We start from the raw sequence: 17,352 nt of genomic DNA, 5'->3' as shown, positions 1-17,352 counted from the left end.
GAGGTCTCGCTTGGTTCTGGGACCCTGGACCCTGGAGGTAGACCGAGCAGAGTTCTCCAGAGACACCACCGGACTGTGCCATACCTTTCCCAGACCCTGCAACCTATCCCTTCATTTGTAAGTTACCCCACAAAATAAACCTCCCTTTTAACTATGTGGAGTGGCCTTAATAATTTCACCAATAAGTAGTAAATGATTTCTTACATATTTTACATTCATAAAGTTTTTCCCCAGTGTGAGTTCGCATATGACTATTAGGATTTGAAGAATAGCCAAAGACTTTCCCACAAATCTTACACTCATAGGCTCTTATGGTATACTTTTGAATAGGCAGAGTTCTACTTGGGGAACATGTAAAATCTCCTGCAAATTGAGTCAATTCACAGAATTTTTCCCCATTATAGATTCTTATTATGTGCCTTAAAATACAACTGATTAAGGAAGTCAGTGCATTCAACAGTTTTGTCCTGCAAGCCTGTTTTCTACTGAGTAACATTTGGGGTCAGACTAAAGTCTCCTGCATACTGATTCAACACAGAAAGTTCCTGTCTCGTAGATGGTTTCTTATGCAGAGTGGGAAAGTGCTTTCCATACTGATTAGAGTCACAGGTGTTCTTTGAATTTTCAGTTTTCATATGTCTTTTAAAATATGAATGCTCTCTGAAGATATCTTTATGTTGCATATAATCACAGAGTTCCCAAGCACTGTGCCTTCCTGCTTGTTGAGAATAAATATAACCAATGGTTGTTCAAAATTAAGGGTTTCAACCCTTATGAAGACAGAATATTAAAATTTTTATTGCATGTATACAATTTCTGCTTTTTTTCCAAGTTCAATTCTAATGCAAGAATCATCTATAATCTGTTCTAACTTTGAAATGATTCATGCATGTCTTCATAAATTTCTTTAAAGACTCTCAAAGCAGAGTTACATATGTTGAGGATGCATATTTGTGGACATTCTGAAGCCCAAACTTTTAAGCATGGATTGGGATACCCCAAATTCACCAAATTCAGAATATCCATCAAAAAGAGAGTTCTCTTATAAAAAAGAATGCCATTTCTCTTAAATGTTTCTCATTTGCACTAATTTGCTACAGATGAATTCTAATTCTTTCATAATCTTATAAGGAATTTCTGTAAATTAATTTTAGAGGTCACCAACACTGTTGCATCTTCTCCATATGAATGAATCATGATTAAAGTACATTATTTTAGAGAATGCATGGTGGTGTACTTATAACCCAGCATTCAGGAGATGAAGATAGGCAGATCAGGACTTGCTATCCTTAGCAAAGAGCAACTCTGAGGATAGGGCCTACATGAGACCCTATCTTTTTTTTTTTAATGTATTACTTAGAGGATGATTATGATTTTTACCATTTTCATGGCATTCGTAATGTTGTTATGTGATTTCTAATCAACCTGGAGGAACAATAGTGCTAGAATCAGCTTAAATGTTTTAAAAAATGTTAAGCATGTTATAAAATTGTTTTAAAGGCCAGGAAGATGGCTCAGCAAGTAAAGTGCTTGCCATGCAAGGCTGACCATGGACAACGGATGCCCCAGAACTAGATACAGTAGCATGCATCTGTAATTCCAGCACTCCTGCTTTGACATGGAAGGAGAACTGGTCAGAAACTTATGGAGTAGTAGACACAAGGGATGCTGTCTCAGCATGGCTGAAGGAGAGAACCAACTCCTGAAAGCTCTCCTCTGACTTCCACAAGAGGGCCATGACATAAACTTTCCCTGGTACATGTATGCCAGTGTGCACATGAGTACACACACACACACACACACACACACACACAAATAAAACACAGATAAATAAACTGCTTTAAAAATTCATGGGCAACATAGTAGAGCTGACCCTGTTGTGCACCCTGAGGGGCACGGGTGAGCCAGCCCTGAGGGTGTGAGAATGGGAGAGCTGCCCCTGCCCCTGCCCCTCCTTGTCTGCCATATGGTGCCCGGATGAGGGAAAGATGCCCTCACCTTCCCTTGCCACCTGTGGCAGGTGGGAAGGCTGGCCCTGGCCCCCAACAGTTGCAAACACTCAGGAGAGTGGGCCCTGAACTTCACCTGGGCAAACCAGCAGAGCTGAGCCTGGTGGTGGAGGTGCAGGTGAGCAGGCCCCCAAGGGCCTGAGAGTAGGAGAACTGGCCCCGCCCCTTGCTGCCTGCTGCATTGGGTGAGCTAGCCCTGGTGGTGAGGATGAGGGAGAGATGGCAGGCTGACCAACCTAGTCCAGAACCACCCAGGCCCAGAACCAGGGCTATGAGTGTGAATGTGAACTGCTGGAGCATGTGAAGGGGGCAGTCCTGCAAGATCTCCATGACACAGGGCAGCAACAGAATATCTCAAAGTAGTCCCAGTGAGGGACTATGTTTATACACAAGTATCTATAGTGCAGCAGAAGCCAGAGGCCTTGAGCCAGACTCATTGCAATAAACACCTGCAAGGAAAGATGTGTGGACCAAAGGGTGTACTATGTGACTCACTGAGCCATACTACAGCTTCCACAATGAGATTTTTTTCTTTTAAATTTTATTTTAAGCCGGGCATTGGTAGCGCATGCCTTTAATCCCAGCACTCAGGAGGCAGAGGCAGGCGGATCTCTGAGTTCGAGACCAGCCTGGGCTACCAAGTGAGTTCCAGGAAAGGCGCAAAGATACACAGGGAAACCCTGTCTCAAAAAAACCCAAAACAAACAAACAAACAAACAAAATAAATAAATAAATAAAAATAAATTTTATTTTATTTTGAGGGGAAGGTTGCATGGGCAAAGGGTGGATATGAAGACATGGGAAGATGAATTGGAATACATGATGTGAAATCCACAAAGAATCAATAAAAAGTTAAAATAATTCAATGTCTAGTCACACATGCAGGATGTACACGTGTGGGAACTTGCAGGATTTGGTTTCGTGATGGGGTTGACACTGTTATATTGAGTGTTTCTGGTTTAAAATGCTGCTCCCCTACCCACACCGTCCTGAGTGGGTGACATTACTTTCCACAGTGGAATTTCTAGTCTTTTCAGAGTACAGGAACTAATCTACATCCTTGATTAATCTTACCATTTGCACCACATTGAAAGTTTGTTCTCTCAAAGTGTCTTGCATTTCCCATTCTAATAAAAGACATAAAAACAAAACAAGATCAAGAGGAGAGGTATGTTGCAGGAGTAGAAAGTGACAAATGTTGCCCAGCGTGGCGAGCAGTGTCAGGAGGTTGAGGCAGAATGACCCTGAGTTTAAGGCCAGCCATGGCTGCAGTGTGAGGTCCCACCAAAATAAATAAATAAAATACAAAAATAAAGAAACTAAGTTTTGATAATTTTAATGGATTAAAACTTGGAAAGGGTAAAAATGTGAGTCATAGTTTTAGACGTTTTATTACAATTTTCTTCTTTTTTTTCCCCCAGGGGTCTCTCTGTTAGACCTGGCTGTCCTGGAACTTGCTTTGTAGACCAGGCTGGCCTCAAACCCAAGATACTCACCTGCCTCTGCCGTCTGAGTGCTGGGATTAGAGGTGTGTGTTACCACCGCCCGGCTACAAACTGCTTTGTAAAAATGAAAACTGATGGTGAAAAGAATATTATCAGGGATAATGACGAGGGAAGATCTCAGCATGGCACAGGACGAAATTATAAAAGAGAAACACAACAGGCATTTCTGTGGGATCGCGGAAAAAGTCGGAGCAAAGTGTAAGGAATCCAGAATTGCTTCTGAGATAGAGGGCTGACAGCTTCTGAGATCAACTGTACCTTTGAAAAACTTACATCGTAAGACTGGAGATACAGCTCAGTTGTAAGAGTGTTTGCCTAAGCAAGTTCAAGGTTTAATCCCTAATACTGGGGGGTTGGGTTCAATATGGCTGTGTGTGGCAGTGCACACCAACAACCCCAGAACCCAGGAGGTAAAGATGGAAATATTGGAGGGGCCAGCCTGAGCTACACAGTAAGACCTTGAATCAAAGGGAAGAAAACAAACAGACAAAAACTTCATCCTATTTCCAAACTTAAGGAACTTCCTGATCACAATTGTTTCTCCACGAATACTCACCCTGGAAACCATCTCTTTGTACTGCCTGTAAATCTTCCTCCTCCCACCAGGAGATCAGACTGGGTTTGATGACCTCACATCCCACACACAGGGGAAAAAAGTATTCTTGGATGTGGTTCATACTTGACAGAAAAAAAAAGAAACAGTAACTGTAGGACCCTCTCTCCCTTTGTATGTGTATGTGTAGGTCTGAGTGCACATGTGTACACATATGTGTGTATGAGGCAGGGGCTTGTACTGCACCCACTAGCTCCAGCCAGTGCCACTTGCCAACTTTCTAGAGGACCTCCTGTCTCTCTTCTGAGGCTGGGGACCACAGGCAGCCACTGTGCCTGCCTACTTCCACATGGGTTTTGAGTGCAGACTATGGTCCTCATGCTGGTACAGCCAAGCACTTTATCCTTGAGCCATCTCCCTAACCCTGTAGCTTGTTTTCTAAGATGAGGTCTCTCACTAGGACTTGGGGTTCACTGATTAAGACTAGGCTGGCTAACCAGTGAACCCTCCAGACCCTCCTCTACCCAAGGACTGAGATTACAAGTGCATGCCACCATATCCAGTTCTTTGTTTTTGTTTTTAAATTTGAGACAGGGTCTTACTATGTAGATGAGGCTGGCCTCAGATTCACAGAGATCCTGCCTCTGCTTCCCAATGCTGGGACTAAAGGCATGACTCACTACACCTTCCTGGCTACATAATTTTTTGAAACACACTCACACTGGACCTGGAGCTCACTAATTCAGCTAGACTGTCTGAGGAGGCCCCCAGGGACCCTCCAATTCCCCCCTCCCCACTGTAGGAACTACAGGCATAGCCATTACACTTGACTTTTTAAATGGTACTGAGGATCTGAACTCAGACACTCATGCTTCCCTGTGAAGCACTTTTTCAGGTGAGGCATCACCCACTCCCCGCCACACACACACATTTTTTCCTTCTTTCTAATTTCTTTATTAGATTTATTCATTTTATTTTATGTGTTTTGCCTGTATGTATGTATGTATGTATGTATGTATGTATGTATGTATGTGTGTGTACCATGTGTGTACTTGGGGTCAGAGGAGTTCAGAAGAGGGCACAGGATGCTCCTGAAATGGAGTTATAGATGGTTGTGAACCACCATGTGGGTGCTGGGAATTGAACCCAGGTCCTCTGCAAAAGTAACAAGTGCTCTTAACCTCTAAGCCAGCTCTCCAGCCAACAACAACAACAACAATAATAATGTATTATGTTTTATTGTACTGTATTATATATTACTGTTTATTTTATTATTTTATGCATATGGTGTTTTGCTTGCATACTCTGTTTACCAGATGTGTGCAGTGTCCTTGGAGGCCAGAAAAGGGCACTGGACCCCCTGAAACTGGGGCTACAGACAGTTGTGAGAACAGCCAGTGTTCTTAAGCACCGAGTCATTACTCTAGCTTCTGCTTTTTCTTGTGTGAGGTAGAATCTCACATTATGTAGCGCTGGCCAACCAGCCCTCCTGTGTGAGCTTCCCAAAAGCTAGGAGTACAGATGTGGGCCACTGTTCCCAGCCCTGAAGAGCTATATTTCTAAAGACTGTATGGAAAATGTTTCAAAAGGACAAGCATGTAGACCACCTTTTTCTGAATTAAAACTCAACTTAAAGCTCTATTAACAAGATACTAACACTCAGCCAAACAGAAAACAGAGGGAAACAAAAATATTTTTTCTTCTAGGGAAAAAGTTACCCCAGTATCTCACAGATTATAGTATATCAGATTTATCACAGTAGCTTGTTAAAATTTAGATGCTAGGAGCTGGGTGTGGTGGCACAAGCCTTTAATCCCAGCACTGGGGAGGCAGAGGCAAGTGGATCTAAGTTTGAGGCCAGCCTGGGCTACATAGTTTCAGGACAGCCAGAGCTACATAGTAAGGTCCTCTGTTTAAAAAAAAAAATAGTAAAGCTTAGACGCTAGGAGTTAGGGGTGCAGTGCAGGGGTAAAGCACTTGCCTAGCATGTTCAAGGCCTAGGTGTACTCCCCAGATCTGTAAAAACAAATACCCCTCTACAACAAAAAATAGGTGACAAGAATATGCTCAGGTTTCCTTTACATTCCTAACAGGGTGATGGCAGTGAGACTGGACCACATTTTGACAACTTGATATTATACTAAACTTAGAGGGAGACTGGTGAGGTGACTTAGTGGGTAAAACATCTGCTGTGTACGCCTGGTGACTTGAGTTCAGTCTCTGGAATTCACAGCTGCAGAAGAGAATGGACTCTTGACAGTTTCTTTTGACCCTACAATCACCACGGCACATGTGTGTCCAAGCTCTCTCTCACACACACCATGCACAGATATAATTCTAAAAAGTAAGAAAATATCTTATAGGGGACGGGGAGAAAGCTGGATGGACAAAGCTCTGCTACACAAGCATGAGACCTGAGTTCAAATCCCCAGACCCCACGTAGAAGCCAGATATGGGAACACAGAGTCTATAACCCTAGTTCTCATGAAGAGACAGGAGGCAGAATAGGAGAAGCCCACAGGCCAGCTAGCCTGGTGTATGAGCAGAAGTACAACAAAGAACCCATCTGAGATGAAAGGGGAGGACCGACACCAGAGTTTGCCCTCTCAGCTCCCTCTACACATGCCCTGTGCACACATGCCTGCATTCACACACACTGTACACATGTATATAAATGCACACACACATTATGGAAGTTGCCTCTTACCCCCAATATTAGTTTCTATAGGTTAAGTAATTCACCATCAACTGGAAACAAAAAATATTATACAGAAAATTCCAGAAATAATTTCTAAGTTTTCAACTGGACAATTCTATAAGTAGCTGAAGAAAGCTCACAGCTTCCTACTCTACCCAACCTGGGGTGAAGTCACCCCTTTACCCATCAGATCCACACTGTGTGGACCTTCACTCATCAGCAATACTTTCTACTTAATAACTGCCCCGAAACAGTGCAATAGTGATGCTGCAATCTGGTTACGGCAAAGAGAAGACAGAAAGTGCTCCATTTAAATAAAAAAGTTAGAAGTTTTCAAGACAGGTATTGTAGAATATTAATTTAAGATGTGTTACATTTGTTTGTAATGTGGAACATTTGTTTAATGATGCAAAGATATGTTGTATTCCTTTATGGTGCATCTGTTTAACTCCGTGAAGCTGTGTGACTGTGCCTGTTTAAAAGACCTGATGGTCTAATAAAGAGCTGAATGACCAATATCGAGGCAGGAGAAAGAATAGGTGGGGCTGGCAGGCAGACAGAATAAATAGGAGGAGAAATCTGGGGGAAAAGAAGAAAGCAAGAGAACAAGGAGAGGAGGATGCCAGGAGCCAGCCACTAAGTAAGATATACAGAAGTACGGGAAAGGTAAAATCCAGAGATAAAAGGTAGACAGGGATAATTTAAGTTAGGAAAAGCTGGATAGCAACATGTCAAGCTAAGGCCGGGCCTTTAGAAGAAAGAATAAGCCTCCATGTGTGATTTATTTGGGAGCTGGGTGGTGGGTCCCCAACAGACCAAAGAACAAAAGAGTAGAAAAAATAATCAACAAGGTACTGCACACACACCTTAATTACAGTATTTGGAAGGATGCAGAAAGACAGTGAGTGAGTTCAAGGCCAGTTTGGTTTACTTACAAAGTTTGAGGCCAGCATGAATAAGGAGGTAGACCCTATTCTTACGAAAGGAAAGGAAATAAAACAAAAAGCTCTTAACTTAATAAAGAAAAAAGAACTTATGCTGAAATAATGTCTTTTTTTTTTTTTTTTTTTTTAATTTTCGAGACAGGGTTTCTTTGTGTAACAGTCCTGGCTATTCTGGAACTCACTCTGTAGACCAGGCTGGCCTCGAACTCACAGAGATCCACCTGCCTCTGCCTCCCAAATGCTGGGATTAAAGGTGGTTGCCACCACTGCCTGGCTAACTAGTGTCTTAATATCTACAGGAAGAATGATTCTTGAACCAGGTGTGATAGTACACACCTTTACTCCTAGCACTTGGGAGGGAGGCAGGCTATCTCTGAGAGTTTGAGGCTAGCTTGGTTTATATAGCAAGTTCTAGGCCAGCCAGGACTCCTAAAGGAAAAACAGGGATGGGGTGGGGTGCTGGAGAGAAGGCTTAGCACTTAGGAGCACTTGCTGTTCTTGAGGCAGCTCACTGCTGCTCCAGAGGATCCAGTGCTCTCCTCTGACCTCTTTGGGCAATGCATGTGATATATTTTACATAAAAATAAAAACAAATCTTAAAAAAGATGTTTGTTTTCCCCTCTTTGATTTCTATTTAATTATTTATTTTGAGATAGGGTTTTGTTAGAGTCCACACTGGCCTTGGACCCATGTAGCCTAGATGGGCCTCAAACTCTAGGTGATACTCCTGCTTCAACCTCTCAAGTGCTGAGGTTACAGAAGGATCCCACCAGACCTGACTTTTGCTTGAGTTTTTTTTTTGGGGGGGGGTGAAATATAAAAATTCATATAGCAACCAGGTGGCGGTGGCGGTGGTGTACACCTTTAATCTCAGCACCTGGGAGGCAGAAACAGGCAGAGATCTCTGGAAGTTCAAGTCTACAAAGAGAGTTCCATGACAGCCAGAGCGGTTACACAGAGAAACCCTGTCTTGAAAAATCAAACAACAACAACAAAACCCCCCAAAAATGAATTCAGGTAACTCAGCCTGGCTATGTAGCTGAGCTTCCTGCCTTCACCCTCTGAGTAATGGGATTACAGATGTGTTACCATATCTAGTTTTTTGTGGTAAGGGGTTAAACCCAGGGCTTCGTGCATGCCAGACAGACATTCTTGCAGCTGAGCCACATCCCCAGCCCCTATACTTAGCTATCAGGAAGAATCTTCAATCTGTGAAATTGAGACGAAAAAAGAAATTTATACTAGTTTTACTGTTGCAACTCAAAACACTGTTGAGAGGCTGGAGAGCTGGATCAGCAGTTAACAGCACTGGCTGCTCCTCCAGAGGACCTGATTCCCAGCACTGAACCCAGAAATGGCTCACACCATTTGTAGCTCCAGTTTAAGGGAATACACTACCCTCCTGTGAATTCTGAACATACATACATGCATACATACATATATACAGGAAAACACTCATACACATAAAATTAAATGAAAAAAATCTAAAACAAAACAAAACAAAACAAATCATGATTAAAATTGAGCCAGGCAGTGGTGGCACATGCCTTTAATCTCTGAGTTTGAGGCCAGCCTGGTCTACAAGAGAGTTTCAGGACAGCCAGGGCTACACAGAGAGAAACCCTGTATCGCAAAACACCACCCCTGTGTGTGTCTTTATTTCTTAGTATATTCAGATCAAGGCTGTTGATCCCTCAGTATGCCCAGAACATTATTCTCCCTAAGAGGCCAGGGTGGGCAATGACATCTTACCTGCTGAGGACAAGTTCTGGTAGTTCTCCAGCATCACCTCTCTGTAGAGGTCTCTGAGTTTGATCCATTATAACCCACTCCTCTTGAGTGAAGTCCACAGCCACATCATCAAAGGTCACTGAGTCCTAAATCATATACATGCCAGTCTGAGTAACATGTCACCAACATTCATTATAGATGCAGACATGAGACCCAACTTGTCTGAGAACTTCCACTGTCTGCTTCAGGGACTGGTGGTCTATGAGACCTCCCTGGTCACAGTCACAGTCCATTTCCTATGGATATATGACTTTAGTGACCCTCCTCACAACTAAACAAACAGTTCTATCTATCCCCTAAAATTTATCCTTACATACCACATACACTAGGTAAACAGGGTTCAATGCACAGTCTTGGGTTGGGAGATACAAATTAATGGTAGAGTGCTTATCTAGCATATTTAAGGCCCTAGGTTCAATTCCAAGCACAGGGGGGTTAAAAAGAAAAAGAAAAAACTTATACTTTTTTTGTAATATGTATCCATGTGTGTATATGTATTCAAACGTACCGTATGGGTACATGTGTATTAGAGGCCAAAAGTCAATCCTGGGTATCTTCCTCAATGGCTGTCAAAGTAACATTGAGGCAGGGTCTTTACCTGAAACCAATGTTCATTTATTCAGCTAGTCTAACTAGCAGGCTCACTTAAGAGATCCTGGCTTTGCCTCCAGGGGACTGAAATTACAAATTACTACCACACTCATCTGGTATTTACATGGGTTCTAGGGATTTGAACTCTGGTCCTCACACTTGCATAGCAAGAGCTTTACCCACTGAGTCATCTCTCTAGTTTCAGGAATTTTTAAAAAAGAGAACTTGTTTCAACAGGCAGATCTCTGTGAGTTCGAAGCCAGCCTGGTCTACAGAGTGAGCTCCAGGACAGGCACCAAAATTACACAGAGAAACCCTGTCTTGAAAAAAACTAAAAAACCAAAAACAACAACAAAAAACAAACCCGAGAGATTGGGGGGGGGGGGGGGAGGCCTTGTTTCTTAGGGCTGGAGATGGCTCAGTGGTTAAGAGCACTTGTTCTTGCAGAAAATCTGGATTCTGTTCTCATCCCAGCATCCATATATGTCTCCCAGCTATCTGTAACTCCATCAGTTCCAGAGGTTCTGATGCCCTCCTCTGACCTCTGTAGGTACCAGGCATGCACATGGTATACAGATATACATACAGGTAAATACACACATAATTTAAAACAAACAAAAAAGAACTTATTTCACTGAGGGGGGCAGGGCCCACCCACCACAGCACACAAATGGAGGTCAGAGGACAATTTGCAGACTTTACTTTGTTCCTATCATGTGAGTTCACGGGAACTTAAGTCTTCAGGCTAGGCAGCAAATGTCTTCACTTGCTGAGCTGTCTCACCAGCTCCAGTGTTTCCTAACTTGTTGGGTAGCTGAAGATGAACTGGAATTCCTGATCCTCCTCTCTACCTAAGGGGATGATTTTCAATTTCTTTTCTCTTAATTTTACTTTTATTTGTGTGTGTGTGTGTGTGTGTGTGTGTGTGTGTGTGTGTGTGTGTGTGCAGGTGTCCGTGGAGGCTGAAGAGCACACTGGAGCCCCTGGAGCTGGAGTTAGAGGCAGCTGTAAGCAAGTGTTGTACCAACTGAGCTACACGCACCCCCTCAACAAAGTATGCTCTTCCTCCTTAGAACTCTGTTAGAATACTTGGCAAAATAACCAACGTACCTGTGTCACATGGGTGTCAACATTAATCATTAGTTACTAAGCTCCTGATGGAATTTCAGATGACATTACACCAGTAAGTGTGGTGCTACCCCCTGGGGAATCAAGAGTGGGGTTTCCATCTTGATTCTTGGCTCTGTGAAGGTACAGTGTCACATCTCCCTAGATGGAAACATTTCTACCTGGTGCAGGCACACTTGGCATTTTGTGACAGTTTCTGCATACCTGATAAAAACCTCTCAGTGGGCCACCATTCTCTACCTTTTCCTTATCCTCAAGGCAGACTGGGTAAACAGAAAGAAGACTACCTGGAAGAAAGAGACGGTGTAAGAACCCGAAAATTCCCATCGATCTTGTCCACATTCTTCAGTTCATCAATCTCAGTGTCAAATACACAGGATCTAGATACTTGAGAAAAATTAGATACATACATTAATTTTTAAAAATAGTTTTAGGGCTGGAGAGATGGCTCATTGGTTAAGAACACTTGTTCTTGCCGAGGACCCAGGTTCAATTCCCAGCACCCATGTGGTGGTTCAAAACCATCCATAACTCCAGTTCCAGGATGCACATGATACAAACATACATGTAAGCAAAACATTCACACACATACAGTAAAATAAATAGATCTAAAAATAATTTGAAAAAGAAAAAATATTTTTATATTTACTTATTGTATAAGTGTAGAAATGTTATAATACACACATGAAAAAGATAACTTGGGGGAATCTATGCTCTCCTTCCACCAGGTTGTAGGTTCTGTTGTTTTTCACTATGCCTGATCATCCTCGCAATTACTGAGAAGCTCGCCTTCAGCAACAATCAACAGATCAAGAAGAGGCTGAGTTTCCTGTATCTGAGCTTCAAGATGCTCAAAATGATTTCATTTTTCTTTTCTGGACCAATGACCTGAGCCTAGGTAACTATAATCATATTTTAAAGCTTAATTATTATGAGCTTTTGCCCTAACTCCATACCTTCATCTATACCTAGCACCCCCAGGTGTGTGTGTGTGTGTGTGTGTGTGTGTAGGCCTGCATGCTCAAATGCTTGAGGAGGCCAGAGAACAATCTAAGGTGTTGTTCCTCAGGAGCTATTCACCTTGTTTAATCAGACAAGGTCTCTCAATGGCATGGAATTTGCCAAGTAGGCCAGGGATCCACCTGTCTCTGCCTCCCTGGTCGTGGGTTCAAATGCAGTCACCATACCAGGCTCTTCTGGTGTGGGTGCTAGAGACTAAATCGTGCCCTTACATTTGCATGGCGAGTGCTTTGCTGCCTGGCCTCCCTTCAACCCTGCTCTCAACTATGCCATTCCGCTGGTCCTAGCCCACCCTCCTAACCCAGTTACCACCATCCTCTCTTCTGTGTGACGTTCTTCCTCTGGGAAAGGAACACACCTGCCTCTCAATTACTCTTGAGTTTTGTTCACCAAGTTTCCTGTTCCTGAATAGTCTCTCCTCATCCTCGCTTAAAGACCTGGCAGCTGAATCTCTTTGGAGTTTCATTATTAGCTATCAGTCTTTTTGTTTTGTTTCGAGACAACACCTCACACTGTAGCTTAGGCCGGCCCCAAACTCCTCCTGCCTCAACCTCCCAAGTGCTAGGATTACAAATGTGAGCCACTAGCTGGGCATGGTGGTACATGCTTTTAATCCCGGTATGTGGGAGGCAGAGGCAGGTGGATTTCTGTGAATTTGAGGCCAGCCTGGTCTTCAAAGCGAGTTCCAGGACAGCCAGGGCTGTAACACAGAGAAAACTTGTCTCAAAACAAACAAAAAATGTGAGCCACCAAGCCCAGCTACTAATGCATTCCATTGCTATTATTATTATTATTATTGTAGTAGTAGTAGTAGTGGTAGTAGTAGTAGTATTAAATACCATCAGTAATGGTGGTGGTGGTGACAGAACCAAGGCTATCACACATGACAGGCCAAGTACTCTTATCACTCAGCTCCATCTCCAATTCTTTTACTTTAAGACAGAGTATCACAAAGTTACTCAAGTTGATCCTGAACTTGAGTCTGTGGCCCAGGAATACTAGCTATTGTGACGGTGGCAGCTTCTTTCTCTTCCTCTGCCTCTTCTTCTCTTCTTTTTCCTTCTTCTTTCTTATTTTTTAAAGAGGCTGGAGAGTTTGCCCTGTACCTCCAGTTGGCAAAGTCCCTGCCTTAAAAGGGAGTACCAAAGTTCAATCTTCAGACCCAGGTACGAAGAGCTGGGCATGGAACTGGTGACATGGCTGAGGTTACTAGTGCATACTGCTCTAGGGGAAGACCTGAGTCTAGTCCCTAGCACCCACACTGGGTGGCTCACAACCACCTATAACTCCAGCTTCAGGGGACTAGACACCTCTGGCTCCCATAGGCACCTACACTCACATGCACATATCTACACACATGCATACACATATACATATGAATAAAAATAAAAAAATTAATCTTTTTTTAAAAAAGGAAATTGGGTGTGGTGGCAGTACATGATTATAATACTGGTACTGGGGAGGTGGAGACAGGCAGATCCCCTGGGGCTCTTTGGATAGTCACCCTAACCTATATGGTGAATTACAGGCCAGTGAGAAACCCTATCTCCAAATAGAGATGGGCAGCACCTAAGGAACTACACCTGAGGTTGTCTTCTGGCCTCTGCATGCATATGCACACGCATGCACTGCCACACACCCATACACAAGCATACACATAAGTAAAGAGAGGGCGAGAGATGTCAGGGGTTAAGAGTGCTTGCTACTCTCCCAGAGCAAGATGTGTTCAGTTCCCAGAACCTACACTAGGCAGCTGACAATGTCTGTGATTCCAGCTCCATGATATTTGAAGCCTCTTCTAGTCTTCATGGGTGCCTGCATGCATGCATACACACACACACACACACACACACACACACACACACACACACACGTACTTATACACACATAAATAAAAAATAAAATAATCTAAAATAAATAAAAATAAAAGTAATAATAAAATAAGATGGGCCTAAGAGTATAAGCCTGTAGTCCCAGCTACAGAAGAATCACAGACTACCTTGGCTGTAGAGCAGGTTCAAGTGCAGGGCAACTTAATGGAATCCTGTCTCAAAACTAAGAAATAAAGCATTGGTGATATAGCTCAGTGGTAGAACGCTTGTTTGTCATGTTCAAGACCCCAGGTTCAATTAATACTCAGCACCCTAAAAAGAAAAAGGTCAATCTGTAGATGTCTACTGTGTATGAAATTGTAAAAGAATAAATAGGGCCATGTGTGGTGGTGCACGCCTTTAATCCCAGCACTCGGGAAGCAGAGGCAGGCAGATCTCTGTGAGTTCGAGCCAGCTTCATCCACATAGCAAGTTCCAGGCTAGCCAAGGCTACATAGTGAGACCCTGTCTCAAAAAGACTAAAAAATCCAAAAGAATAAAAACAAAACAAACACTAAATAATACCAATAAGATACCTCAGCTGAGCTGGTAAAGCCAAGCCTGATGAGCTGAATTTGATACACCAGATCTACATGGTAGGAGAGAATCAACTTCTGCAAGTTGTCCTCTGACCTCCACACATGTCTTGACATCTGCACACACACACACACACACACACACACACACACACACACACATACACACACACACATACACACACATACACACACACACATACACACACACATACACACACACACATACACACACACATACACACACACATACACACACATGTACACACACACACACACACACACATACACACACACACACAATAAAAAATGAAAATAGGATAGCTGGGTGATGGTGGCACACGTCTTTAATCCCAGCACTTGAGAGGCAAAGACAGGTAGAATCCAGGTTCGAGGCCAGCCTGGTCTACAGAGCGAGTTCCAGGACAGCCAAAGCTACACAGAGAAACCCTGTCTGGAAACACACACACACACACACACACACACACACACACACACACACACAAAGCCGGGCAGTGGTGGTGCACGCCTGTAATCCCAACACTTGGGAGGCAGAGGCAGGTTGATCTCTGTGAGTTCGAGGCCAGCCTGGGCTACAGGGCTAGTCCAGGACAGGCTCCAAAGCTACAGAGAAACCCTGTCTCGAAAAAAACAAACCAAACAAACAAAAAACAACAATAGCAAAAAACAAAAAAATATATATAAACCATTGAGACTTGAAGTACTGAAGAAATTAGTATTCATGTGTGAAATGTAGATGTGATTCTTAAAATTTAGTAAAAAAAATAGTGTTTCATTATTTTTAAAAATTCATTAATTTTTAAAAATGTATTTGTGCATGTGTGTGAACCACATGTATGCAGGTACTTGCAGGAGCCAGAAGAGGGCGTCCGATCCCGAGGAGAGATTTAGGACAGTGTGAGCCTTCCTGCCGGTGCTGGGAACTGCCCTTTGTAAGAGCAGAAAGTTCTCTTACACAATAGCCATCTCTCCAGGCCCCTCATTACTTATTGCCTATATGTCTTAGTACTGTGCATGTATTGGGTTCAATTGAAATGTAATAAAAATTTAACAAAAACGTCCATTTGCTTAAGAACAGAAAGGTCTCTTGAACCACTTACGTACATATATGTACATACGATCAATATAAATAAAACTGTAATGCAATATACATCTATAGATTCCACACGCTTGGGGTGGAATCCAGGGCTCAGCAGAGACAGCCACATCCCCACTCCTGAGCCTAATCTCTCCCAGCGCTCACCCGTGCATAGGGCAGTTGCCAGGTCCATGAGGCGGGAGGACCCTCGGGGACTCCCTTTAACGTGTATCCAACAGCGAAAATATCTTTTCCTTGTGATTTAAAAAAGAAGAAAGAAAATTACGAAGGTTTGCAGGCTGGGAAGTGGGCGAAACAATAGCTGTCGTACAGCAGACACGGCGTTACGGCAGTTTTACGACGCTCCCCGACCGCGCACGGCGCGCAGGTTCCCGCAGAGAGCTTCGTTCTCCCACAATCTAGTCCACCTCGGGACGTCGCTGTCAAGCGAAATTCCATATAACCCGTGCCGACCTCACAGTCCGGAACCATAAAGACTCCGAGTCGCTCACAGAGATTGACAGAAGAAAAAAGAAAAGCCACCGTGACGCTACTTCCCGTTTTGCTTCCAGCCGGGGGTAGCGGAGTTCTAGACTTCCGGTTTCAGGGGCGCTCCCCTGTAAGACCGAGGGTTTGTAGTTAAATCTCGGCAGTGTAGGGGAAGATAGTCTCAGCTAAGGAAGGGAAGCTTGAAGGCGGCCTCACGGAGTGAGCAGGGATTCACAGGGAACCGAGCTCAGGGATGAATGTGGCAGGACCAGAGTGGAGTGGGCGTGGGGGGTGCCATGCTGAGCTACACAGGCTGTCCTCGAACTTGCTGTGTAGCTGAGGATGACCTTGAACGTCTGGTACTAGTGCCTCCACCTTGCAAGTGTTGGTATTGTAAAAGTGCCTGCAACTACATGCAGTTTAACAACTATAATACAAGACTGTCCAAATCCCTAAGTCACAGTTCTGTTGAAAAATCTGCCAGTTAATGAGATGATCCGTTTCTTCCATACACCCAGTCTCACATGTGCATTGTAATTTTCTTTTATTTGGATACCCTAATAAACTATAGTTTGGATTTCTTTGCATTTTCCTTTGTGTGTGTGTGTGGTAGATGGGCAAGTGCTGCACCACGGAGCTATGTCCCCAGCTTTTTATATTTTCAGCTACATATAATTTTATTACTTTATTGTATACTTTTGTTTTGGGGGTATGAGACAGGCTCTCACAATATAGCCCAGGCTGGCCTTAAATTCCAGATCTTCCTGATTACAGGCCTGGCCTCAGGTGCTTGGCTAATTAATAGAATTGTACAATTTTGGAGGTTCAAAGACATGAACTTTGTACATCCTACACAAACACTCTGTTACTGAACAATGATATAATTTTGAGCCAGGCAGAGGCAGGTGGACCTCTGTGAGTTCGAGGCCAGCCTGGTCTACAGAACTAGTCCAGGACAGAGGCTCCAAAGCTACAGAGAAACCCTGTCTCGAAAAACAAACAAACAAACAAAAAAAATGTTTACACTTGACTGGATGTGGTGGCACAGGCCTTTCCTGCTAGTACCTGATAGGCAGAGGCAGATGGGTCTCTGAATTCAAGGCCAGGTAGGGCTACAC

The 17,352-nt window shown here is 43.4% G+C and overlaps 1 protein-coding gene across 3 annotated transcripts; it reads right to left on the bottom strand.

Annotated features, from left to right (window-relative positions):
• Positions 1-16,407, bottom strand: LOC118586799 (zinc finger protein 426-like). Of its 3 annotated transcripts, none has more exons than XR_004945407.1 (4): positions 15,911-16,407; positions 11,507-11,606; positions 9,462-9,586; positions 1-31 (listed from the first exon to the last, which is right to left on the bottom strand). XR_004945407.1 is itself a non-coding variant. In XM_036192097.1 (4 exons), exons 1-4 carry the CDS (start codon positions 15,936-15,938, stop codon positions 4,027-4,029), a joined length of 402 nt encoding a protein of 133 aa, XP_036047990.1. In that variant the 5' UTR covers positions 15,939-16,407; the 3' UTR covers positions 3,544-4,026. The 3 variants fall into 3 exon arrangements, 2 of the variants coding, with proteins under 2 accessions (XP_036047990.1, XP_036047991.1); XM_036192097.1 differs by lacking the exons at positions 1-31; positions 11,507-11,606 and adding exons at positions 3,544-4,192; positions 11,424-11,506; XM_036192098.1 differs by lacking the exons at positions 1-31; positions 11,507-11,606 and adding exons at positions 3,544-4,192; positions 11,424-11,502.
• Between the last annotated feature and the right edge of the window lie 945 nt (positions 16,408-17,352).

Source organism: Onychomys torridus, chromosome 7, assembly GCF_903995425.1.
Source record: "Onychomys torridus chromosome 7, mOncTor1.1, whole genome shotgun sequence".
NCBI lineage: Eukaryota > Metazoa > Chordata > Mammalia > Rodentia > Cricetidae > Onychomys > Onychomys torridus.
Note: the sequence above shows the minus strand (reverse complement) of the source record. Positions and strands in the feature narration are given on the sequence as shown.

Coding starts and splice junctions, on each gene's coding strand:
- LOC118586799 (XM_036192097.1), bottom strand. CDS start 15,938: ATGGACCTGGCAACTGCCCTATGCACGG. Junction 9,587..11,423: donor CACTGAGAGGTTTTTATCAG/GTATGCAGAAAC, acceptor TATATGATTTAG/GACTCAGTGACCTTTGATGA. Junction 4,193..9,461: donor CCAGAACTTGTCCTCAGCAG/GTAAGATGTCAT, acceptor TTTTCTGTCAAG/TATGAACCACATCCAAGAAT.